The sequence below is a fragment of the Canis lupus genome, chromosome 30 (assembly GCF_011100685.1).
Source record: "Canis lupus familiaris isolate Mischka breed German Shepherd chromosome 30, alternate assembly UU_Cfam_GSD_1.0, whole genome shotgun sequence".
NCBI lineage: Eukaryota > Metazoa > Chordata > Mammalia > Carnivora > Canidae > Canis > Canis lupus.
Window position 1 is genome coordinate 32,622,322 of NC_049251.1, and position 21,881 is coordinate 32,644,202.

Sequence of the window (21,881 nt, forward strand, 5' to 3'; positions counted from 1 at the left end):
CAGCGGTTTAGCGCCTGCCTTTGGCCCAGGGCGCGATCCTGGAGACCCGGGATCGAATCCCACGTCGGGCTCCCGGTGCATGGAGCCTGCTTCTCCCTCTGCCTGTGTCTCTGCCTCTCTCTCTCTCTCTCTCTCACTGTGTGCCTATCATAAATAAAAAATAAAAATAAAAAAAAATAAAAAATAAATGCATTGCCAACATAGCTATCAAATAAGTCATGACAGCTGTTGTTAATCATAGTTTTTCACTAAGAAAACATCTTTATTTTTGATGTATATTCATGTGACTACGTGAGACACTTGAACCAGCTTTGTATAATTAACAGCTGTGACATTAGCTGTGGAGACAAAGTCTAGGACTTGGAGTTGGGTGTGGTGGTTTTAGTGTTATACTAGATTTTAGGGGACGAGAAGTTGTTTCACCAAAACCTCAGTGGTACACATGTGAATCTGGAAGCCTACGGTAGAATAGGGGAGGGTTGCTGGGTCTTTTTTTTGGGGGGTCGGGGGGATGCTGGGTCTTAAACAGAGAACAAGAGTGCAGGATGTTACTGGTCACCTTTAAAATGTTTCTTATATAGTTATCCAAGTTCTCGATGAATTCATCCTGATTCTTAAGTTTTAGAGATTTGTAAATTCTATTGCCAGTATTATTCTCAGGCTTACTATATAATGAGACTGTAGGATTGTTTAGGGAAACAGGCTTACAGATATTTGCTTCTTTGCTTTTTAATGAAAATATTCATATTTTCCAGTATGTAGAGAGGAAGTTTTTTGTTTGTTTGCTTTAGGAATGGAAGTTGAAGTGATTGTGGAAATAATAAGTGGAAATAAATGATATTTCATCCTTAGGGTTATCTTCCACCTACAAAAAATGGTGTGGAACCAAAGCGACCCAGCCGACCAATTAATATCACCTCACTTGTCCGATTGTCCACAACAGTACCAAACACCATTGTTGTTTCTTGGACTGCAGAAATTGGAAGAGTAAGTAGATTTTTATTTCTACTAAATTTTAGTAGTATAAAGGAAGGGTTAATCTCCATGGCTACCTGAGCTTTGTATGTAAATGATATTGTAAAATGAGTTGCAAAAGGATTTATTTTTGTCTCAAAATGAATTTTCAACATGTTCCCATTTAAAAAATGGGATCATGCAGTGTTCGTTGTTTTATAACCCGATCCTTTCACTCAGCAGTTTATCATGAACGTCTTTTTATGTCATTACATGTTCATCTGCATGATTTCTAATGGCTAGATCATATTCCAGTATGAGTATGCCATAATTTAGTATATTCCCTATTGTTGAGCAGTTAGTTGATTTATTGATTGATTCATTGCTGTTTCAGAGACCATCCTAGCAGCTACAGCTTTGGATACATACATCATAGTTCCCTTACATTCCCAGAAGTGGAATTGCTGAGTCAAAGAGCATGCAGAATTTTAAGAAATGTTGTATACTTTGACAGATTGCCTTACCAGAAGATGTACAAATTTATTCTCTGACTTTTAGTGTTTGTGTGTCTCTTGACCCATACCCTGTCAATACTTTTATCTTCTTTAAAATCTTTACCAAGGTTAGTAGGTAAATAAAAGCACCATGTTGCTCTGATTAGTGCTCCTTTTGTTACTACTAAGATTGATGAACATATTTTGTTAGTTGTGATTTATATTTTAAAACTATATATTTATTTCTCTATTGCTCTTATTCTTATTTATGAATTCTTTATATATTAAGACTTCTTTCCCATGTTATAAATATTTGTTTCCAATATATTTGCTTTTTACTTTTCTTTATGTGATTGTTTAATGTTTAGAGGACTTAAATTATTATAGAGCCAGTTTTTAACCTTTTTTTTTGGGGGGGGGGGTCTTTTGGGAAAGACTGAGTCTTTCCTCCTCAGTCCCCATCACACTTAAGTCTGTCTGCCCTTCCCAGGCTTACGTAAATATTTATTTTTATTTTCTAGACTTTTAAGGTTTTTTTGTTTAATCTTTTAAATATTTAATCGATTGTAAGTTATGTATGGTGTGAAATAAGAACTTACATTTTTTAGATAGCCAGTTGGTCTAACACTATTACCTAAACAAATGCTGATTCAAAAGCCATCATTACTATGTATTTGATTTTTATTTATCCTATGTTTCTGAATTTGTTCTATATTGTTTCTATATTTTGTATTGTCTTGCATTCTGTTTCTGGGATAATTTCAGAATGTTTTTGCTTATTTCAGTTTTATCCTGTTAGCTCATGTCTATTCATTAATTCATTTGAAATGCATTGAATGCTTACAGTATGCCACACACTGTATTGAAAACTGGCAGTACCATAGTGAGAAAAGAAAGTCCTAATGCTTTTAGAGCCTGAGATCTGGGGCCAAGTGGTCAAAAACAAAAAGGTGAACATACTTATTAGAAGGACTATGAAGGAGAAGTGTGCGGTGATTTTTACAGTATATTAAAGGGTACTTTGGGGGTGCCTGGTGGCTCAGGTCATGGTCCCAAGGTTCTGGGATTGAGTCCCCCGCAGGAAGCCTGCTTCTCCCTCTGCCTCTGTCTCTGCATCTCTCTCTGTGTGTCTCTCATGAATAAATAAATAAACTCTTTTTTAAAATAAAAAGAGTACTTTGAACTAGGGAGAGCTCAGGTGGGGCTTCCCTGAGGAAGTAGTGACTGATACAAGAGTTAAGGGTAGAAGGAAGCAGTTTGGGTGAAAGTTTCAGAGGACACAACCACAGACAGAGAGCCACAGACAGCCTTGTGGCACAGGGGTGAGCATGGTTCTTTTCAGGAAACTGAGAGGGAGCCACTGGGGCTAGAGTGCAGAGAGTAGGGAAGACCAGTGCACAGGATGAGGCTACAGAAGTGAGAAAGGGCCGAGCCAGGCAGGGCCTGTGAGGTAATGTTAAGGATATTCTCTTTCTCGGTGAGAATTTTGCGGTAGTATATTTCTGTTTATAAAAGATTATTCTTCAGAGTGGTAAACAGTTTGAATGGAGGCCAGAATCCTGCAGAGCAGTCATGTCTTCCGTCGCGGCTTGGAGCAAGCTATCACTGAAGTATTAGTAGCAGAGAGCATGTGTTAGCCTGAAGGCATGGCAGTGGGGATGGAGAGAAGTCTCGGGTCGGTAGGACTGAGAGAGAAATTACAAATAGAAGCTGAGGGACCAGGAAGTGTCAAGGATGACTCCTGGGTTTCTGTTTGGAGTGAGAAGGTGAATAATAATATTGCTGAGATAGAGGAGACAATGAAAAAGGATTGAGTTTAGGTGTGTGTTTTTGTCATTGCTTTGGAGGACTAGATGGAGATAATCACGAGTTCAGTTTTGAAGCTTTTGTGTTTGAGATGCCTGGGAGATATTCTGAATAGGCAATTGATAATAAGCTGAGAGGCTAAGTTTGGGCTAGAGAAGAAAATATGAGCTGAGAGTGAGGGAGGCTGTGAGGAGAGCGGGAGTGTTGGAAGAGTAATTACAGAGAGGGAGCCGGATTTCCCTGCATTGCTCCCCCAAATCTTTCTAGGAATTGGAAAGAGATTGCTTTAAATTTGTATATTAAGTTAGGGAGGATTAATTTATTTGTAGTATTTAGTATTTCCATTCCAGGAACTGTATGTTTCTCTATTTATTCAGAACCTTTTTTATGTTCTTCAATAATTTAATAGGTTTCTTCTTATAATATTTCATATTTTTTATTAATTCCTATGTTGTTTATTGTTATAGTTGCTGTTGTCAGATCTTTTTTCTGTTATATTTTCTAAAGAATTTATTTATTGTTGATTTATTTAAAAGCTACTTACAGTCGAATATTTACTTAATAATACCTATGTTCATATATTGTTTCCAACAGCTTTTTAATTGGTTTCTTGGTATTTCCAGGTGGACAGTTTTAAGTTTGAAAAAAAGTATTGTTATACACGTAATGATAATCCTAGTACTTATATAATTAATTGTTTTTGTTCTGCTGTGCTGGCTAGAACCTTCAGAACAATGTTAAATAATGGGAGTACTAGTGGACATGCTCAACTTGGTCCTTATGAAAATGAGAATACTACTAGTGTTACGGAAATAGAATAATACTAATAGTGTTACTATTAATTTTTGACAGAACTTAATTAGATTAACAATGTACTCCTATATTGCTCTTTTACTGGATATCTTTATGAGACATGGATTTTAAATTTCACCAGAATACTTTCTGACACCTGTCAAGATTATATTTTTTTTTTCCTTTGCCTAATTAATTTGTCACCATCAGGTTTTTGAAATCCTAAATGTTTTACTTCTAGTATACCTTGGGGTTCCCCTTTCTGTCTTCCTTTTTGAAGAGGGTGTTAACAAATGTTTTATTTTGTGCTGGGTTTTTTGCCCGTGGGTGAAACCTGTAGCCTACTGGGTATTTACAGTGACCTCTGAAAAAAGACTCCAACTGTGACAGAGGAGGGAGGGAAATATGGTGCTGATATATAGCATAAGAGAAGAGAGGAAAGCCTTTCAAACTTCAGAAAGAAGATGGTATGTTCAGTGATTTGAAGATGGTCTACTGGTAAGATCTTTGTGTAGACCCCAGTCTACAGGTTGGAGACCTTCTTTTTGAAGTAAAACATTGAAAGAAAATTGTTCTTTACCAAAGCCCAGAAGATAAGTTATTAGACTGTTTTTCTATCACTAGTTTTAATTTAACTTGTAAAGATACTCTTTGTGTAGGATCTCTTACTGTTTGGGGGATTAACTTGTGTTATTAGTTAGCACTGAGAAATGTTAAAAATATATCCCCAAAGGAAATAGAAGAGTTAGTGTTAGCTAAAGCTAAGGTGACAGTCATATTACAATAAGTGTGTCAAATCAACACATTGTACACCTTAAACTTACACAGTGTTATGTCATTTATATCTCAATTCTTTTTTTTTTTTTTTAGGATTTTATTTATTTATTCATGAGAGACACATAGAGAGTCAGAGACACAGGTAGAGAGAGAAGCAGGCTCCATGCAGAGAGCCCAATGTGGTACTCAATCCCTGGACTCCAGGATCACGCCCTGGGCCGAAGGCAGGCACTAAACCACTGAGCCATCCAGGGATCCCCTATATCTCAATTCTTAAAAGACAATAATATTTTTTTAAAAAGTAGAACCAGTACAGAGCTTGAAGGAAACAAGTGAACTATATTGTAACTTCTTATCCTACTTCAGGATAATCACTGCATTTAGCATTTATTAAACTCTCATAGTTTATAGAAGAGTTTTTTAGATACTGGTATAGAGGACATTTAATGAGTAAATTATATCTTAATTGTGGATAAAATGTCCTGTGAACTTGATAGACAGTTTTGAAGACTTTTGAGAAGGCATTTGACAAAAACATTAGTGTAATGCAATATTTATGAGTAGTTGGAATTAAGTAGTACTTTGAAGAGTTAGCAGAAACAATATATCATCTACTTAGAAGAGAGAACATAGTACGGTGAAAGTTTGGGGTTTTTTGCTCTGAATCTCTTTCAAGTGATGTAAAATTGAATTCCGTATTCTCAGTACAAGTGGCATTTGTTAATACCTGACATTTTTTTTTTTTTGATGCTGCTGCTGTTGCTTTTAAAAATTTGGTTACATGTTTCAACTAGAGTGAACATACCTTTTCACTGAACTTGTAGTTGTGGTTTCTACTTGATCTCTCCTTAAAAAGTTATAAAAAGCCTGAGGGGAATTTCTAGTACTGAAGATTCAAGCTGTCAGTACATAATTTCAGTGTTAATTAGCATTTCTCCAGTTTCTATCATACTCGTAACATTAATCAAATAAATAAAAAAGGTGAGTAAGGGTTTTTTTTTTTTTCCCCAGAGGAAGTCTTTTAGTTTTATATTAGATTGGTGTGTTTTATGCTCTAAAATTTAGGCAAGTTTGAAGGTTCTTTGTAAATTAGCTTTTTTGACACTTCCTTTTTTTCCCCAGAAAATATGTAACACCTGAACATGGATAGGTTTCTGAACTCTAAATGAAAATTTGGCCTTCCAGAGGATACTGTAGGATATTTTCTCTTGTCGTTAAAGAGGGGAATGCTTTTTTGAAAAGTCTGAAATTTGTAGTATACATTGGACTAGTTTAGAAGGGTCAAAGCAAACAAGATGTGTGAAAGCAAGAACTAGAGAACTCCACTAGCCATGACCCTTAAGTCCATTGTCCTGACTTACATACTCTTTCTTCCTGGGTTCTAGTGCCAGCTCTGCCACCAAGCGGATGAATGATAATGAGCAAATGACATATCTTTTCATGCCTCTTTTTCATGAACTCTTTACTTAGAAAAATACTTATCCTCCCCATCTCATATAGGCCTTCTGTGAGGTTTAAATTAAGTAGATAGTATATGTTAAGAGGGCTTCAGAAACTTTAGCTGTGAGCTAGAAGGTGGCAGTGCTTTTCCTTTTGCTTCTTTCCAAATCTCTTGATCTTCCTCTTGATCCCAACACCAAATGGAAAGTGGGCCTTCTCACTTAGAGCTCACTCTCTCGTATCCTTAATAAGCCTCAGCCCCTTTTCTTTCTCTTATTCAGTCATGTACCCTTCACTCTGCCTTGACTTATTAACTGTTTTCTTTGTTCCCTTCTTCTGCTACCATCTCCTCTACCAGTCCTCTCCTGGTAATGGATACTCATCTATTCATTAGCCAAACCAGCAGCTTCTCTTTGAGAATCTTTAATATTCCCTCTCTTTGTGATAATGGCTCACATAGGGTCTTTCAAAACTAGTTAGAGGTATAAAGAGAGATTTGATGGTATAGATTAGGAAGCCAATCTAATTTATAATTTTTAAATAGCTACTATTTTAGATCTATCTATTACTTACTGAATGTGGTTTATAGTGACTTTGACATCCTGTTGGCCTTGGTTTATATTTAGTTTTAACAGTGTTTTTTTATATAGTGCCTCAGGTTGATTAGCTTCAAGTGTAAGTAGCCGGGTAATATAGAAGCATGACAGGCCTGGCTTTATTGCTTGAAAGTTGCAAAATTCTTTTACTTCTTTATACCTACCTTTCCTCGTCCATAAAAGTAGGTTTATGACCACCTCAGCAGCTTTTTGGTTAGGACCAAATTAATTCCTGTTTGTGAAAACACCTGATAGTACCTGGCCACACAGTAGGTGTTTTAACAAGTGTTAGTTTTCTTTCCCTATCATTGTGGGATTAAAATAGATGTACTATTTACTTATATATGTTGTTTTTCTACATCTTTTTTTTTTTTTTTTTTCCAGAACTATTCCATGGCAGTGTATCTTGTAAAACAGTTGTCCTCAACAGTTCTTCTTCAGAGGTTACGAGCAAAGGGAATAAGGAATCCGGATCATTCTAGAGCTTTAAGTACGTATGATAAACTTATTTCATTTATGCAGCTGAACTATTCCGGTAAAGGTTAGGGTAGTAAATTTTCAAAAAAAGAAATTTCTTTTTTCACTAGAGCTTGTCATAGAAGATTCAAAACTCTGAAAACTTGTTTTCTGCACAAAGTAAATCAGGACTTAGAAGTAGTTTTAATCTTTGTTATGACCTATATTTTATAGTCTCTGTTTTACTGACCTTAAGATTAACATTAGGAAGCCAGTAAATGAATACAGAAGAATATTTTACTAAAACTTCATAAAATAAATAAATGTTTATGGAATCCTAGAAGACAGGAAATTTTGGCATGTATTCCATGAGAGTTATTTTATATTTAAGGTTTATCCAGGAAAAATGTGCAGGGGTATGTGATGATAGTATCCCTACATTAATAAAATAAAAGGAGAGTCAGTGGGACGGTAAAAATAATAACGAAGCAAGTGCTGTTAGTCAGTTTTGTAGGCCTTGGACAAGTCACTACTTCTCTGAGTCTCATGTTTCTCATCTGTAACAAGAAGTTGTTACCATATGATTTCTAAAGCTCCTCTAAGTCTAGATTCATAGTTATGAATAACTAGATGGTTCATTTTGTTGTGTAGAATGTGCAATGCAGCAAGGTCTGCAAATTGACCTTTCTGGCCTCAGTTTTTGAGGATGAAGGCCAGAGGTTGGCAGCCTTTCCCAAGAGTTCACCTCTAAGTTCTTCTTTTGTTCTTTTCTTTGTGAGAGATAGATTCTTTATGGATGGATTTGGGGATGGTTCTGTCTCAGGGAACAAAACTTTTACAGGCAGGAATTAGCTCCTCTTTAACAGTTCTTTATGTGAGTTAATTAATGAAACCCACTCTCAGATTTGTTGTTAGACACACTCTGGTGAAAAGTACTATAGTAGTAGGGCCAGCTTTCTCTCACTTTCCTCTGTGGCATAGCTTTTATCTTTTTTTTTTTTCTCCAACCTATTTCTGTGCCAGAGTAAAAGATCCCACTAACTCCAGAATAGCAGTATACTCTCAGTAGTTCATCGAAGGACTTTCTGCATTAAAGGAACCGTTTTTTAGGGGCGGCTAGGTGGCTCAGTCGGTTAAGTGTCTGCCTTGGTGTTAGGTCATGATCCCAGGGTTCTGGGATCAAGCTCCTCATTGGGCTCCCTGCTCAGTGGGAAGTTTGCTCCCTCTCCCTCTGCCTACTGCTCCCCCTGCTTGGCTCTCTCTCTATGTCAAATAAATACATTAAAAAATCTGAGAGGAAAGAAAAAAAGAAAGAGAAGAAGGAAAGAAGAAAAGAAAAAAGAACTCTTTTTAAAATGAAAATAATCCTGAGTCAAGAGGAACATACTTTTGGCTACTGCCTCTGTAGATATTCCTCAAAAGACAGTGGAGAGCTACAATGACAGCCCTGGCTTGGGATCTAGGGGAGAGAAAGCACCAGTTGGCAGAGACAGAGACGAAAACGGATAAGCATCTGCTTTGAATGAGAATACAAGACAAGAATTTTTCTTTTTTCACACTTGCTGAAGTCCATTCATGGTCATTCTACTGAAATCTTCATATTTGCCACATAGCACTAGAATCTCAGCTAATCAGAAAGTGTTATGGAATTATGTGAGCTTGTGTGGAAAAAGTAACACCAACAAATAAGGCAGATGAGGCTGTTATTAATAATAGTAGTAGTAGTAGTAAGGCAACTGTTTTTGCTCAAGCTGTTCACTCTTCCCCACTTGTAGTTGAGCACCATCTGGAGGGAGAGTGGGAAGGTGAGCCTAGGATTATTTTATTTTCAGGAAGGAAACACTGTTAGTCACTATTAAGCAGCAAAAACGTCTCATTTCAGAGGCTGTTTATCTTGTCTGTGATACAATGCTGGAAGAGGAGAGTAGATGCAGATTGGGTGGGATTTTTGTAGCAGTTTATATCTTATTTTATTGGCTTGGAGAACCAATAGAACATTACTTTGGATCCTTCCAATAAGACATTCGTTGTAATTGGCTAAAAAGCAGATTATTTGCCTTTATGATATCTATAAAGAAAGAACATTCTGAATAAATTGATTGTATAATTAAAAGATTGTATAAAACAACTTGACAGAAAGAAATGTTGACAGGTTTCTCCAGATATTTTTGAAGAATCAAATTACCTAAAAATATATTCATAGTAAGTTATTCTCAATCTTATCAGTAAATTCTGCTAGCAGAGTTGTATTCATCAAGTCAGGCACTATTATGTTCTTGAAAGAATAAACTTAGTAATATTGAGACTTCTCATAGAGAAATCTACTCTGATTCATTTGGTTTAGTAGATTTTTGTTTTGTTTCTGCCTTTGTAAAGAGTTGTCCCCTCTATCACAAAGGCAGCTCTTTACTAGTTTTTGGTCACATTCCTATCACCTTTCCCTCTTCCCTGCAGCAGTCACTTTAAACCTTGGTCATAGTTTACTCAGACACTACTCTCCCTCTGTCAGCCTACTGCCACTGCAAGAAATTGGGGCTATAGGGTGTGAATTCTCCCACCTATCTTATTTCTTCCGTAATCTTAGTGCCACCATAACTGCTTTTTCAACTTATCTATACTTGTACCTATCCTTACTTATTCTCTTCAGTCTCAGGAGGAAATGTCCCTTTTTCGGCTCCAAGTTAATCTTTTATTCATTTATTCTTCTCATTCAAGAAATTATATTAAGAGTCTACAGTGTTCCAGGCACAGGAGAATATAGCATTAAGACACACACTGTCTCTGCATCCCTTAGAAGTTTGCAGTCTGGTGGGAAAGACAGAATTAAATGATTGAACAAGTCATTAATGAATTAGAGTTGTGACATGTGCCTTGAAGAAGAAAGACAGGGAACTCTGGAGGTGACAACAGAAGAATATAGTCCTCTCTGGTGCTGTGATGTTTAAGACAAGACTATAAGGGTGAAGAGGAGTGAAGTCCTAAGATGAGAGGGAGGGAAATGCCAAGAGACAAGGCCTATGGAGCTAGATCAGAGAGAACAGAGGAGGACAGTGTCCATAGAGATAGCCATGGGGGGAGTTCATGCAGAGTGGCATGATCAGATTTGGGCAATAAGAAGATTGCTCTGAAGACTGAATTGAAGAGAGGCTGGACTGACATAGTGAGGCCAGTTAGGAACCTGTTGTCCAGGTAAGAGGTGATAGTGTCTTGAACATACGTAATCATGCTAGACATAAAAGTTGATGGCTTGAGAACTGTTGAAGGGTAGCAACAGTGGTGAATTACATGTGGTGAGTGAAGGAAAAGGAGAAGTCAAGGAGGGGTTCTAGGCCTCTTAAGCCAGTTAGATAGCAGTGCCATTTACTGTAATGGAAAAACAGTGTGGAAAAGATTGGAGTGCAGAGGAAAGATCCGAGTGTATGTTTACACTAGTATTTGAGATGTCTATGAGACATCCAGGTGGAGGTGCTCAGAAGTAGTGTTATGAGACCTCACTCCCTCCTTTATCTGCTCTCTGTCCCTCTATGAACTCTTCCTGTCAGCCTTCCCTGTTGGGTCTTTTTCATCCTTTAAAAAATACAAAAACAAGCTATCCTCTACTCTGGATAGAGCTCTTGTGTTTCTCCTGTTGTCCTCATCCCACTTTGTTTAGAGTGCTCTACCCTTGCTGTCCCTCTCCCTGCTGCAACCCATTGTGCTCTTTTAGCCCCTGTCATTCCACTGGTGTCACAAGTAAGTCTGATTGCCAGATTTAAAGTTTATCTTTCCAGTTTTCATCTTAGATATTTTTGCTGTATTTCACACCAACCACTTTCTCCTTGAAAGTCTCTTCTCTGGCTCTTTCTTCTCAATCACTTGCTTTCAGTGGATTCTCTTAAGGGAAGCATCCTAAATGTTTGTTTTCCCTAGGGTGTCATCCTTGGTCCGCTTTTCTGCATACTTTGCCTAGAGATAATCACATCTAGTCTTGTGGTTTAAATTAGCACCGACTCCCCAATACATACCTTCATCCCAGACTTTCCACTTAATTTAAAATATAAATGTGTATAGCTAGCTAACTGCCCTTACCAAAACATTCCACTGGTTCCTCAGATTCAATTATTTAAAACCAAACCCTATCAAACTTCCACCCTAAATATTTCTCAAATCTGTCTTCTCTCTTCCTACCATCGCTGCCCTCATTTAAGCTCTCATATTCTGCCTTTATTTTAAAAACATATTCTTGGGCAGCCTGGGTGGCTTAGCGTTTTAGCGCTGCCTTCAGCCTAGGGGTGATCCTGGAGACCTGGGATCGAGTCCCACGTCGGGCTCCCTGCATGGAGCATGCTTCTCCCTCTGCCTCTTTCTCTCTGTGTGTCTCTCATGAATAAATAAATTAAATCTTTTAAAAAAAAACCTATTCTTCAATAATATATCCTTCTTCGTATCTCTCTCCTGGTAGCAACCTAAGTGATTAATGCAGATCTAATCTTACTGTTCCCTTGTAGTCCATGACTTGTTAACATCAGTGAAGTAAAAACTCCAGCTTTGTTAGCATGGCAGATGCAGCTTTCCATGAAGTGGCACCTGCTTACTACTTTCCAGTGTCATCTGTATTCACCCTTCTTCTTATACTTCATATTCCCAAAATACTGAATTCTTTTCTTTTATGCACTGCTCTGCCAGTATTGTTCTGTTTCTAAACTTGCTTCCTCTTTGACTGACTCCAGTTATTTTTCATGCTTCACTTTTTCCAGGAGGCATCTCAGAACCCCCCGGAGTAGATAAGTTGACTTTCAGCTAACTTCCTGAACATATTTCCATTAGACCACATTAGAGATGATCCCACTGAGCATCTTTACTCTCTACCAGACTGAGTTCCTCTTGGGCAGGAATTTAATCTTATTTATCTTTGAATTCGTAGTGCACGATTCCTGGAGTATAGTAGATCCTCAGATTTCTCTTGAGGTAAACTGATTAAAAGAGACAGAATAAAAATCCCGTCTCTGTGCTTCTGTTTCCTTGCTTCTGAAATGAAGTATTCGACTTAATATGTTAAGTTGCTTACAGCCTTAAAGTTCTAAAAGAATGACTATAAAATAATCTGATATTAAGGAACAATAGAAATTATTAAAAAACAACTCTAAAGCAGCAGAAATAGAGAAATCTGTGATGATGGAAATGTACATTTTGTCCCGTGTAATAGCTACAAGCAACATGTGGCTGTGAGCTCTGAAATGTGGCCAGTGCAACCAAGGAACTGAATTTTAAATTGTATTTATTTTAAATATAGCCACATGTGACTGACTGGTGGCTAACTCTCATAAGTCATGATAACAGAGATTTTTTTAAAGATTAACTTTAAATGTGGCTCGCTATAACTTTATTATAGGTAATATTATAAAATACTGTCACCACTGTACTCAGTGACACAGGAAAACTTTAATTCCTAGAAGACTTTCCACATGTTGGTTGATGGTTGCAGGGTAAATATTATGACTTGTCTTTATTTTTTATTCCCTTGCCCACATGTTATAAGGATTTTGCTTACTTTATTTTCCCTCACTTTCTTGTGATTCAATTTAACATGGTGATTACTCCTCCCTTCTCTGCTTTCTTTTGGTTATGTTTATTGATGTATAGTTTACAAAAATAAAAATTAACCTTTTTAATTGTACAGTTTGATGAATTTTATAGGTGCATGCAATCATGAACCACTGCCACAATCAAAATATAGAACATCCTTCATCCCAGAAAGTTTCCCCTGTGGTCTCTTGCAGTTCATCTCATCCCCTTAGTCTCAGTTCCTATAACTGTTGATGTGATCTCTGTCTCTGTAGTTTTGTCTTTTCTAAAACATTAGTAAATATTTTTGAGGCTCATCTATGTAGTTTGTTCTTTATTACTGAGTAGTATTCCATTAATCTGTATCATCGTTTGTTTATCCACTTATCAATTAATGGACAGTGAGGTTGTTTCCAGTTTTGCATTATCACAAGTAAAGCTACTAAAATATTTACAGTTTGCATATGGATATCCCAGTTTTATAGATATATATTTTTTTCTCTTGGGCAAATATTTAGAACACAGACAGCTGGGTCACATGATATGTGTATGGAAAATGGATTGATAGTTTCTTATAAAATGTATATGCCATATGTGCATTCCTACCAATTATGTATGTAATTTCAAGTTTTTCTCCATCCCTACTAGTGCTTTGTATTGTCAGGTTGCCTTGATTTATAGCTATTTTAGTGTCTAATAGTATCTTGTTATGGTTTTAATTTATATTTTCCTCATGACTAATGATGTTACATGCTTACTTGGTATTCTTATAACTCCTTTGATAGAGTATCTGTTCAAATCTTTTCCCTCTTTCTTTGTAAGGTTTGTGCTTTTTGTGTACTGTGAAGTCTTTGCCTAACTCAAGGTTAAACATTCTTTTTCTAGAGGTTTTACTTTTTTAGCTCTTAGATTTAGTTTTGCAATTCATTTTAAGTTAATTTTCGTGTATGATGCAAGGTGAGGTTAGAGATTCATTCTCCCCATATAGATACCCAGTTGTTCCAACGTTTGTTGAAAAAACTTTTTCTGCATTTAATTACCTTTCAGAAACCAATTGACAAAAAAGAAAAAAAAGAAACAAAAACCAAAAACCAATTGACCATAGATGTAGAATCTATTTTGAGACTCTGTTATTTTCCATTGACCTATAAGCCTATTTTTATGCTAATACAACAGTCTTGATTACTGTAGCTTGATAGTAGTGAGTCTTAAAGTCAGATAGTCTTCCAACTTTGTTTTTCAGAATTGTTTGAACTAAGTCAACAACTCTTAAGTCGATATATAAAAAGATGATACAGTATGTCAAGTATACTTCAATTAAAATAAAAAGAGATAATCCATAGTAACCAAGTAGAGTTTATTCCAGGAATATCAGGTTCATACAATATATCTGAAAATCAGTCAGTATAATTCACCTTCTCAGCAAACTAAAAGAAAAAAAAAGAACAGATCATATGATCAGCTCCATAGGTGCAGAAGAAACATCTGGTCAAACTTCAATATCCATTCTTAGCAAAATAGAAGAGAAGGGAAGGGAACAGTTTCAGTGTAATAAATAGCATTTACAAAAAGCCTTTAGCTAATATTATAGTTAGTGAAAAACTTGAATGCTTTCCCCATAAGATGGGGAAAAAGGAAAGAATATCTGCTCTTAATATTTTTGTTCAGTCTTGCCCTTGAGATCCCAGCCAGCACAATAAGGCAAGAAAAAAAGAAACATATAGATTGGAAATGAATAAATAATAATTGTCTTTACTTGAAGATGACTTCATTATGTATGTAGAAAAAAAACCCAAATAATTTATTAAAAAGTTACTAGAGCTAATCCATGAGTTTAGCAAGGTTGCAGAATACAGTCAACAATTCTAAGTCAATTAATAAAAAGATGATACAGTATGTCAACTATACTTCCATTAAAATTTAAAAAGATAATCCATAGTAAAATGGAAAGTGAAATTCATAAAACAAAGAATTTACTATAACATCCAGAAATATGAAAGGCTCACAAAATATGTGCAATATGTATATGCTGAAAATTTCAAAATAATGCCAAGAGAAATTAAAATAATACCTTAATAATAATGGGGAGACATGTCATGTTAATGGATCAGAACACTCAGTATTGTTATTGGAGAGATGTCAGCTCTCTCCAAATTGGCCTGTAGATTAAATTCAAGATCCAATCTTGAATCTAATCCCAATCTAATCAGTATCCTAGTAGGATCTTTTAAAGTGTCTTCACATGAAAGGATTGACTAAGATTGATTCTATACTAGCAGAGGCAAAAATCAAAGGCTTTTTATTTTTTAAAAAAGAAAATAGAAATTGGCCTGCTGATTCTAAAATAATTTCAGAAAATTCTGCCTTTTCTAAGAGAAAGTGAACATACAAATCACATGTTAAGTAGCAATAGCTAATATTTATTGAATATTGTTATCTTAAAGCATTTTATATGTATTCATTCATTTAATCCTTAGAACATTGCTATGAGGTGCTGTTATTCCCATAACTTGGCTAACATCTGGATTCTAAGTTAGACTGGTTCTAGATCCTGGTATTCTTAACCACTACTTCAGGTTTCCTCTCCTGTTTCAGTTTCTTTAGGAAGTACTAACCAGTGAACTTTGTTTTGCATAACACAGATATTATGGTCTGTTGTATTCCTTTATATAAGTGGAAGTTTAAATAGATAAAATCCAAACTTTCCATTGCTGTGAGTAGGGTAAGGTGGTGAAGGTGGTGAAGGTTTGCAGCATGCAGAATGGCTAGCAATCCATTACATTTCTGTTTACATGCTTATATTGTATGATGGTTATGCTACCTTTATTTAAAAAGATACTATTTGTTAAATGTATCTTTATAAGAAAAGATTGACTAATATTGGGTCTATAATGACACAGGTACACTTTCCGTAATTCACATATGGTATTATATAGCATAAGTGATGTGGTAACTATATTTTCCAAACTAAAACCTAGGGATTTTATGCCTTTTCAGCTGTGAGAGGCAGCCTATGAATTATATAGATTTCAAACATCTGGAATTTCCAGGCCAAATGTAAATGACTTTTTACTCTGGCATCAAAATCACATCTGGAGCTTTTAAAAAAAGACCCGTTGGTATCCCTTTTTCCCCTTCTGAATCAGTGGGCAATTACAAGTTCGGAAACATTGTAGGTAGTTCTGATGTGTATCATAGTTGAGATTTGTTAATTTATGGAGACAGAATATCTAAAATGTAGACCATACTGGGGCACCTGGCTGGCTCAGTCAGAAGAAAAGCGTGCAACTCTTGATTTCAGGGTTGTGAGTTCAAGCCCCACATTGGGTGTAGAAATTACTTAAATAAATAAAACTTTAAAAAGTAAGTGGAATAAAATGTGGACCATCTCAAAAAAAAAAAAATCCAGATTGCATTGATCACCATGTTTAATAAAGGCAAGACTGACTCTTCATTCTCATAAATGGTTATCAGCACAACAGACATCTACTCTGAAATCATTCTTCCTTATTGGAGTAGTTTTCTACTCCCCATTTTCTTAATTCTACTATGTATTAACTCTGGTTATACTTAGTTGTGCCACAGCTTTGAAATCTGTGATTGACTATGTACACAGCCACTCCACTTGGGCCCACATCACTCACAGATTTCAAAGTCACTGTGGAATAATTTCTAAAAATACTGGAGTATTACATTTTCACATTTCTAGTTTCACTCCAGTGTGGTTTAATTGAAGTTCCAAACTTAGGTTTTCAGAAGTAACATATGCCTCAGGATTCCTGAGAAGTGTGTAGGTCCTTGTTATATGAGACTGACAACAAGTGACAGAACAGCCATTATTACTAGTGCCTCCATTTGTAAAAACCACGGAAAGTTTGAGCTAAAAAGACTTAGAGATTATCTAGCGTGGGTTCTTATTTTGCTAGAAGCAAAATTAAGCTCAGAGAGGAGGATTGACTTGTCTAAGATAGCATAATTAGTTTATAAATAAATACAAAACTCAGTTATATGGGGAAAAAGCAGTTGAACTTTTTTCTTTCCATAATTTGAAAAGAATTAATGTATTTTCATAATTTAAGAATTTAATTAATAGAAAAATAGAAATAATATATTAACATAAATATATTAATATTTCGTTATCTGAGCTTTGGAAAAATTTATAAATGTTTTTATAGTCAGTATTGATTAATTTCTTTAAAAACAGTATTGGCAAAAAAGATAATGGTCATAGTTTAAAAGAAAGAAAAACTTTATTCAGTTTCTTAGAATCATAAAAGGAAAAGATTCTGCTATGTCAGCTTACTATAGAAATTTCCTATATGTTACACAATGCAGTTTTGTTCCATGAATGAGAAATAGGAAACTTACAGGAAATATAGTCAGTCTATAGATATATGGTTATTTCCCTTTTGCTTATGATAGGAATTATAAATCATATAATTGTTTTTAACTTTTCACTTAATTGGAGATAATTGAACAGATGATTTTTGAGGTTTTTTTTTTTTTAACCTCTCATTTTAAGTTGCTTGTTCTTTTTTTCTTATGTTGCATCACTGATGTATCTTTAATAAACATGTTCTGTTTGTTTTTTCTTCAATGAATTTCAGTTAAAGAGAAATTGACTGCGGATCCAGACAGTGAAATAGCTACAACCAGCCTAAGGGTTTCTCTACTATGTCCAGTAAGTGTTAACGAATACTTGCTTTCAAGAAGATTCAACATACATTTTTCTCCTCTTATGAAGTATTTCCAATATTTGCAAAATGATGTTTACTTTTGAAATGTACCCACCTTTGTCACAGTTTCTGAAAAGTAAAAAGACATTATTATCTAGTTATAAGATTTGGAATCTAACCAGATTTTTAAGTCTAAAAATTTTCTACTCTTAGTAAGCTGTATTTAAATATTGCTGTGATGATTAATGATTATTTCTCAGACTCAAGTATAAAGTCTTCAGATAAGGAATGTGTATTATCTTGATGCATTTATTAAAATTGCATTTTTAAAATAGTATCCTTTTGAATAGAAATCTAGCTATGATTTACCAACACATTTAGTTTAACCATTTGCCAACAATGACTACATTGTAAGAATCTACCAATTAAAAACTGTTCTGTTTCATCTGAATAACTGAATTGGTTATGCATATAAAAATAACCTAGAAATATTTTTAAAACAGAAAATGAGGTCAAAATCAATCATTTGTACAAAATGAGTATAAGGTCCAAAACATACCAGATGATTAAACTCGTAGTGAAAAGATTTCCCTAAAAAAATATGTTGCTAAGATTTCTTTCTTAGCCAGTTTGATATTAGGTCCACAGTTATAGGAGTGGTAATTGAATGTAGCTTTCGTACAAAAATATGTGAAAAACTAGGAGTAAATTACTTTGACATTTTAATTATCTTTTATTCTATAATTAATCAAATTATTCATATCTAAATTAGGGAGAAAGTATGAAGAATAAGAGGACACAGCTGTTTCCTGACATGCCTGGATTGTTTGGGCAGGCCTGATATTGAAAGCTTTTAATATTGAAATCCTGCTAATCTAAGATGAAGATGAAGTTATTATATTCTTAAACAAATAATTTAAACAGAAACTAATTTTTTTGTCCATCTTAGTCTTTTATAATTTATAAAATCTCAAACAGAAGATGAAAAAGCCATTAGCTCACAGATTATGTATAATACTGTATTTGATGTAGCTCTTAGAAAAACTTTTTGTTTCATAATTACTGCTAAGGGAACCCCTATTCATTATTAGGCTTTTGTAAAATTATAGAAAAAAGTACAGTGGAGTTAATAAAACCCCCCCAAATCCTATCTTCTTGTATATATCCTTATATTTCTTTATTCCTTAAAATAGCCAATCTTTTTCTTAGGGAAAGTATTTTGATTCCATCCTTTTTAATGTTATTAAAATTCTTTCCCAAATACATGATGCAATCATTTGATAAAACTGAAAGGACAAATAGAAAGCAACATGATAATAGTAAAAGACTTAATACTCTACTTTCAGTTATGAATAGAATAACCAGACAGAAAGTCACTAATGAAGCAGAGGAATTAAACAGTGAAGATCAATTGGACCATGTAATACTCCACCAATAATAGCAGATCACACATTCTTCAGTATAGACCACGTGTTAGGCCACAAAACAAGCCTTAGTAAGTTCAAGTCATACAAAGTATCTTCTTTGACCACAGTGGGATGAAACTAGAAGTCAATAGTGAAGGAAAACAAGAAAATCCACAAATAGGTGGAAATTAAACAATACACTCTTAAACAGCCAGTGAATTAAAGTAGTCATCACAGGGAATTCAGAAAAGATCTGGAGACAAATGAAAATGAAAACACAATACACCAAAATTTATGGGATGCAGCAAAAGCAGTAGGAAGAGGGAAGTTTATAGCAGTTAATATTTACATTAAAAAAAGAGGAAAGATCTCAAATCAACAGCCTAATGTTATGCCTCAAGATGCTAAAAAAAGAAAAACAAACCCAAAATCAGCAGAAGGAAGGAAATAACAAAGATTAGCACAGAGATAAATGAAACAGAGAATAGAAAAACAATAGGAAAAAAAACAATGAGACCAAGAGTTAGTTTTTCAAAAAGATCAACAAAATTGACAAACTCTTAGCTAGACTAAGAAATAAAGAGGGTAGACTTCAATAGTTAAAATTAGAAATGGAAGAGAAGATGCTACAACTAATGAACTGATCCAACAGAAATAAAGATTATCAGAGACTACTGTGAACAATTATGTGCCAATAAACAGGACAACTTAAAAAAGAAATAGATAAATTCCTAGGAATTTACAACCTACCAAGATGAATCATGAAGAAATAAGAAATCTGAGCAAACCTATAGGTAGTGAAGAAAGTGAAGCACCAATCAAAAATCTGCCAACAAAGAAAAGCCCAGCACTCCATGGCTTCCCCAGAGAATCCTACCTTATGTTTATTTATTTATTTTTTTAAAAAAAGATTTTATTTATTTACTCATGATAGACATAGAGAGAGAGAGGCAGGCTCCATGCCGGGAGCCCAACGTGGGACTTGATCCCAGGACTCCAGGATCGCACCCTGAGCCAAAGGCAGGCGCTAAACCGCCTAGCCACCCAGGGATCCACCTCCCTACCTTATGTTTAAAATACATTTAACACCAATCCTTTTCAGACTCTTCCAAATAATTGAGGAACCAGGGAATACTTCCAAACTCATTCTTTGAATCCAGCATTTCCCTGATCCCCAAACCAGATGAAACCAAACCATTAAAAAAATCACACACCATGACCAGTTGTTGGGATTTGTAGCTGGAATGTAAAGATGGTTCAGCGTACAAAAATCAATCTGTGGAGTGTCTGGGTGGCTCAGTCGGTTAAGTGTCTGCCCTTTGCTCAGGTCATGATCTCTGGGCCAGGGGATTGAGTCCAGAGTTGGGCTCCCTACTCAGCAGGGAGTCTGCTTCTTCCTCTGCCCCTCCCCACCATTCATGCCCTCCCTCCCTCCCTCTCTCTCAAATAAATAAAAATTTTAAAAAATCAATCATTGTAATATACCACATTAACAAAATGAAGGACAAAACCATATGATTATCTCAATTGATGGAAAAAAAGCATTTTGCAAAGTTCAATGCTCTTTCATTATAAAAAACACTCAACTAACTAGGAATAGAAGGAAGCTTCTGCAGCATAATAAAAACCATATATAAAAAGCCGAAAGCACACATGATACTCAATAGGACAAGAATGCCCACCTTCTCACTACTGCTGTTCAACAGAGTACTGGAAATTCTGGCCAGGGCAATTATACAAATAAAAGAAATAAGACCTAAAAATTGGAAAGGAAGTAAAATAATCTCTGTTCATAGATGTCATGGTCTTTTATGTAGAAAACCCTAAAGATTCCACATAAAAACAAAATCAGCAGAGTTGCAGGATACAAAATCAAAATACAAACTTAGTTGTATTTCTAAACACTAACAATAAACAATCCAGAATGGAAATTTAGAAAACAGTTCCACTTACAACAGCATCAAAAATAATAAAATACTTCAGAATAACCGTAATCAAGAAATAAGATTTGTACACTGAAAAGTATAAAACATTGCTGAAGGAAATTAAAGAAGACATAAATAAATGGAAAGACATCCCAGGTTCATGGATAGGAAGGCTGAATATTGTTAAAATATCTGTACTACCCAAAGTGATTTACAGATTCAGTGCAATCCCTATCAGAATCCCAATGGCATTTTTTGCAGAAATAGGAAAAAATAATCCTGAAATTCCTGTGGAATCTCAAAGGACCCCAGAGAGCCAAAAATAATATTTTAATGAGAACAAAGTTTGAGCTTCACATTCCCTGATTTCAAAACATACTACAAAGCAACAGTAATTATGGTTAAGATGATGTGGTACAGAAATAAAGACAAATAGTGTTGACTATAATAATGGAATAGGGAACCCAGAAACAGACTCTTGCATTTATGGACCAAGTTACCTTTCAACAGGGGTGCCAAGACTATGCAAGGGGGAAAAAAGTCTCTTCAACAAATGGTGTCTGGAAAACTGGGTATTTAAATGCAAAGTAAGGAAGTTGGGCCTTTCTACCACATGTAAAAAAGTAACTCAAAATGAATTAAAGACCTTAAACTTTTAAACTCTTAGAAGAAAATGTAGGGGGATAGTTTGATTGAATTTCACAGTGATTTCTTGGGCATAACACCAAAAATGTAAGTAGCAAAGCAAAAATAGAAGGACTATACCAAACTTAAAATCTGCATGTCAAAAAAAAAAAAAATGAGAGTGAAAAAACCTATGGAGTGGGAGATCATTGCAAATCATATATCTGATAAGAGGTTAACAATATAAGAAACTTGGGATGCCTGGGTGGCTCAGTGGTTAAGTATCTGCCTTTGGCTCAAGGCATGATCCTGGAGTCCCAGGATCGAGTCCCACATCGGGCTCCCTGCATGGAGCCTGCTTCTCCCTCTGCCTGTGTTTCTGCCTCTCTCT

The 21,881-nt window shown here is 35.2% G+C and overlaps 1 protein-coding gene across 6 annotated transcripts in view; it reads left to right on the forward strand.

Annotated features, from left to right (window-relative positions):
- Nucleotides 1-21,881, forward strand: part of PIAS1 (protein inhibitor of activated STAT 1) — a 116,141-nt gene that overhangs the window by 74,177 nt on the left and 20,083 nt on the right. For all 6 annotated transcript variants that reach the window (XM_038580802.1, XM_038580807.1, XM_038580805.1 and 3 more), the window contains 3 exons: nucleotides 853-987; nucleotides 7,244-7,349; nucleotides 17,467-17,540. In XM_038580802.1, coding sequence (XP_038436730.1) covers nucleotides 853-987; nucleotides 7,244-7,349; nucleotides 17,467-17,540 — 315 coding nt within the window. The remainder of the gene's footprint in view (nucleotides 1-852; nucleotides 988-7,243; nucleotides 7,350-17,466; nucleotides 17,541-21,881) is intronic.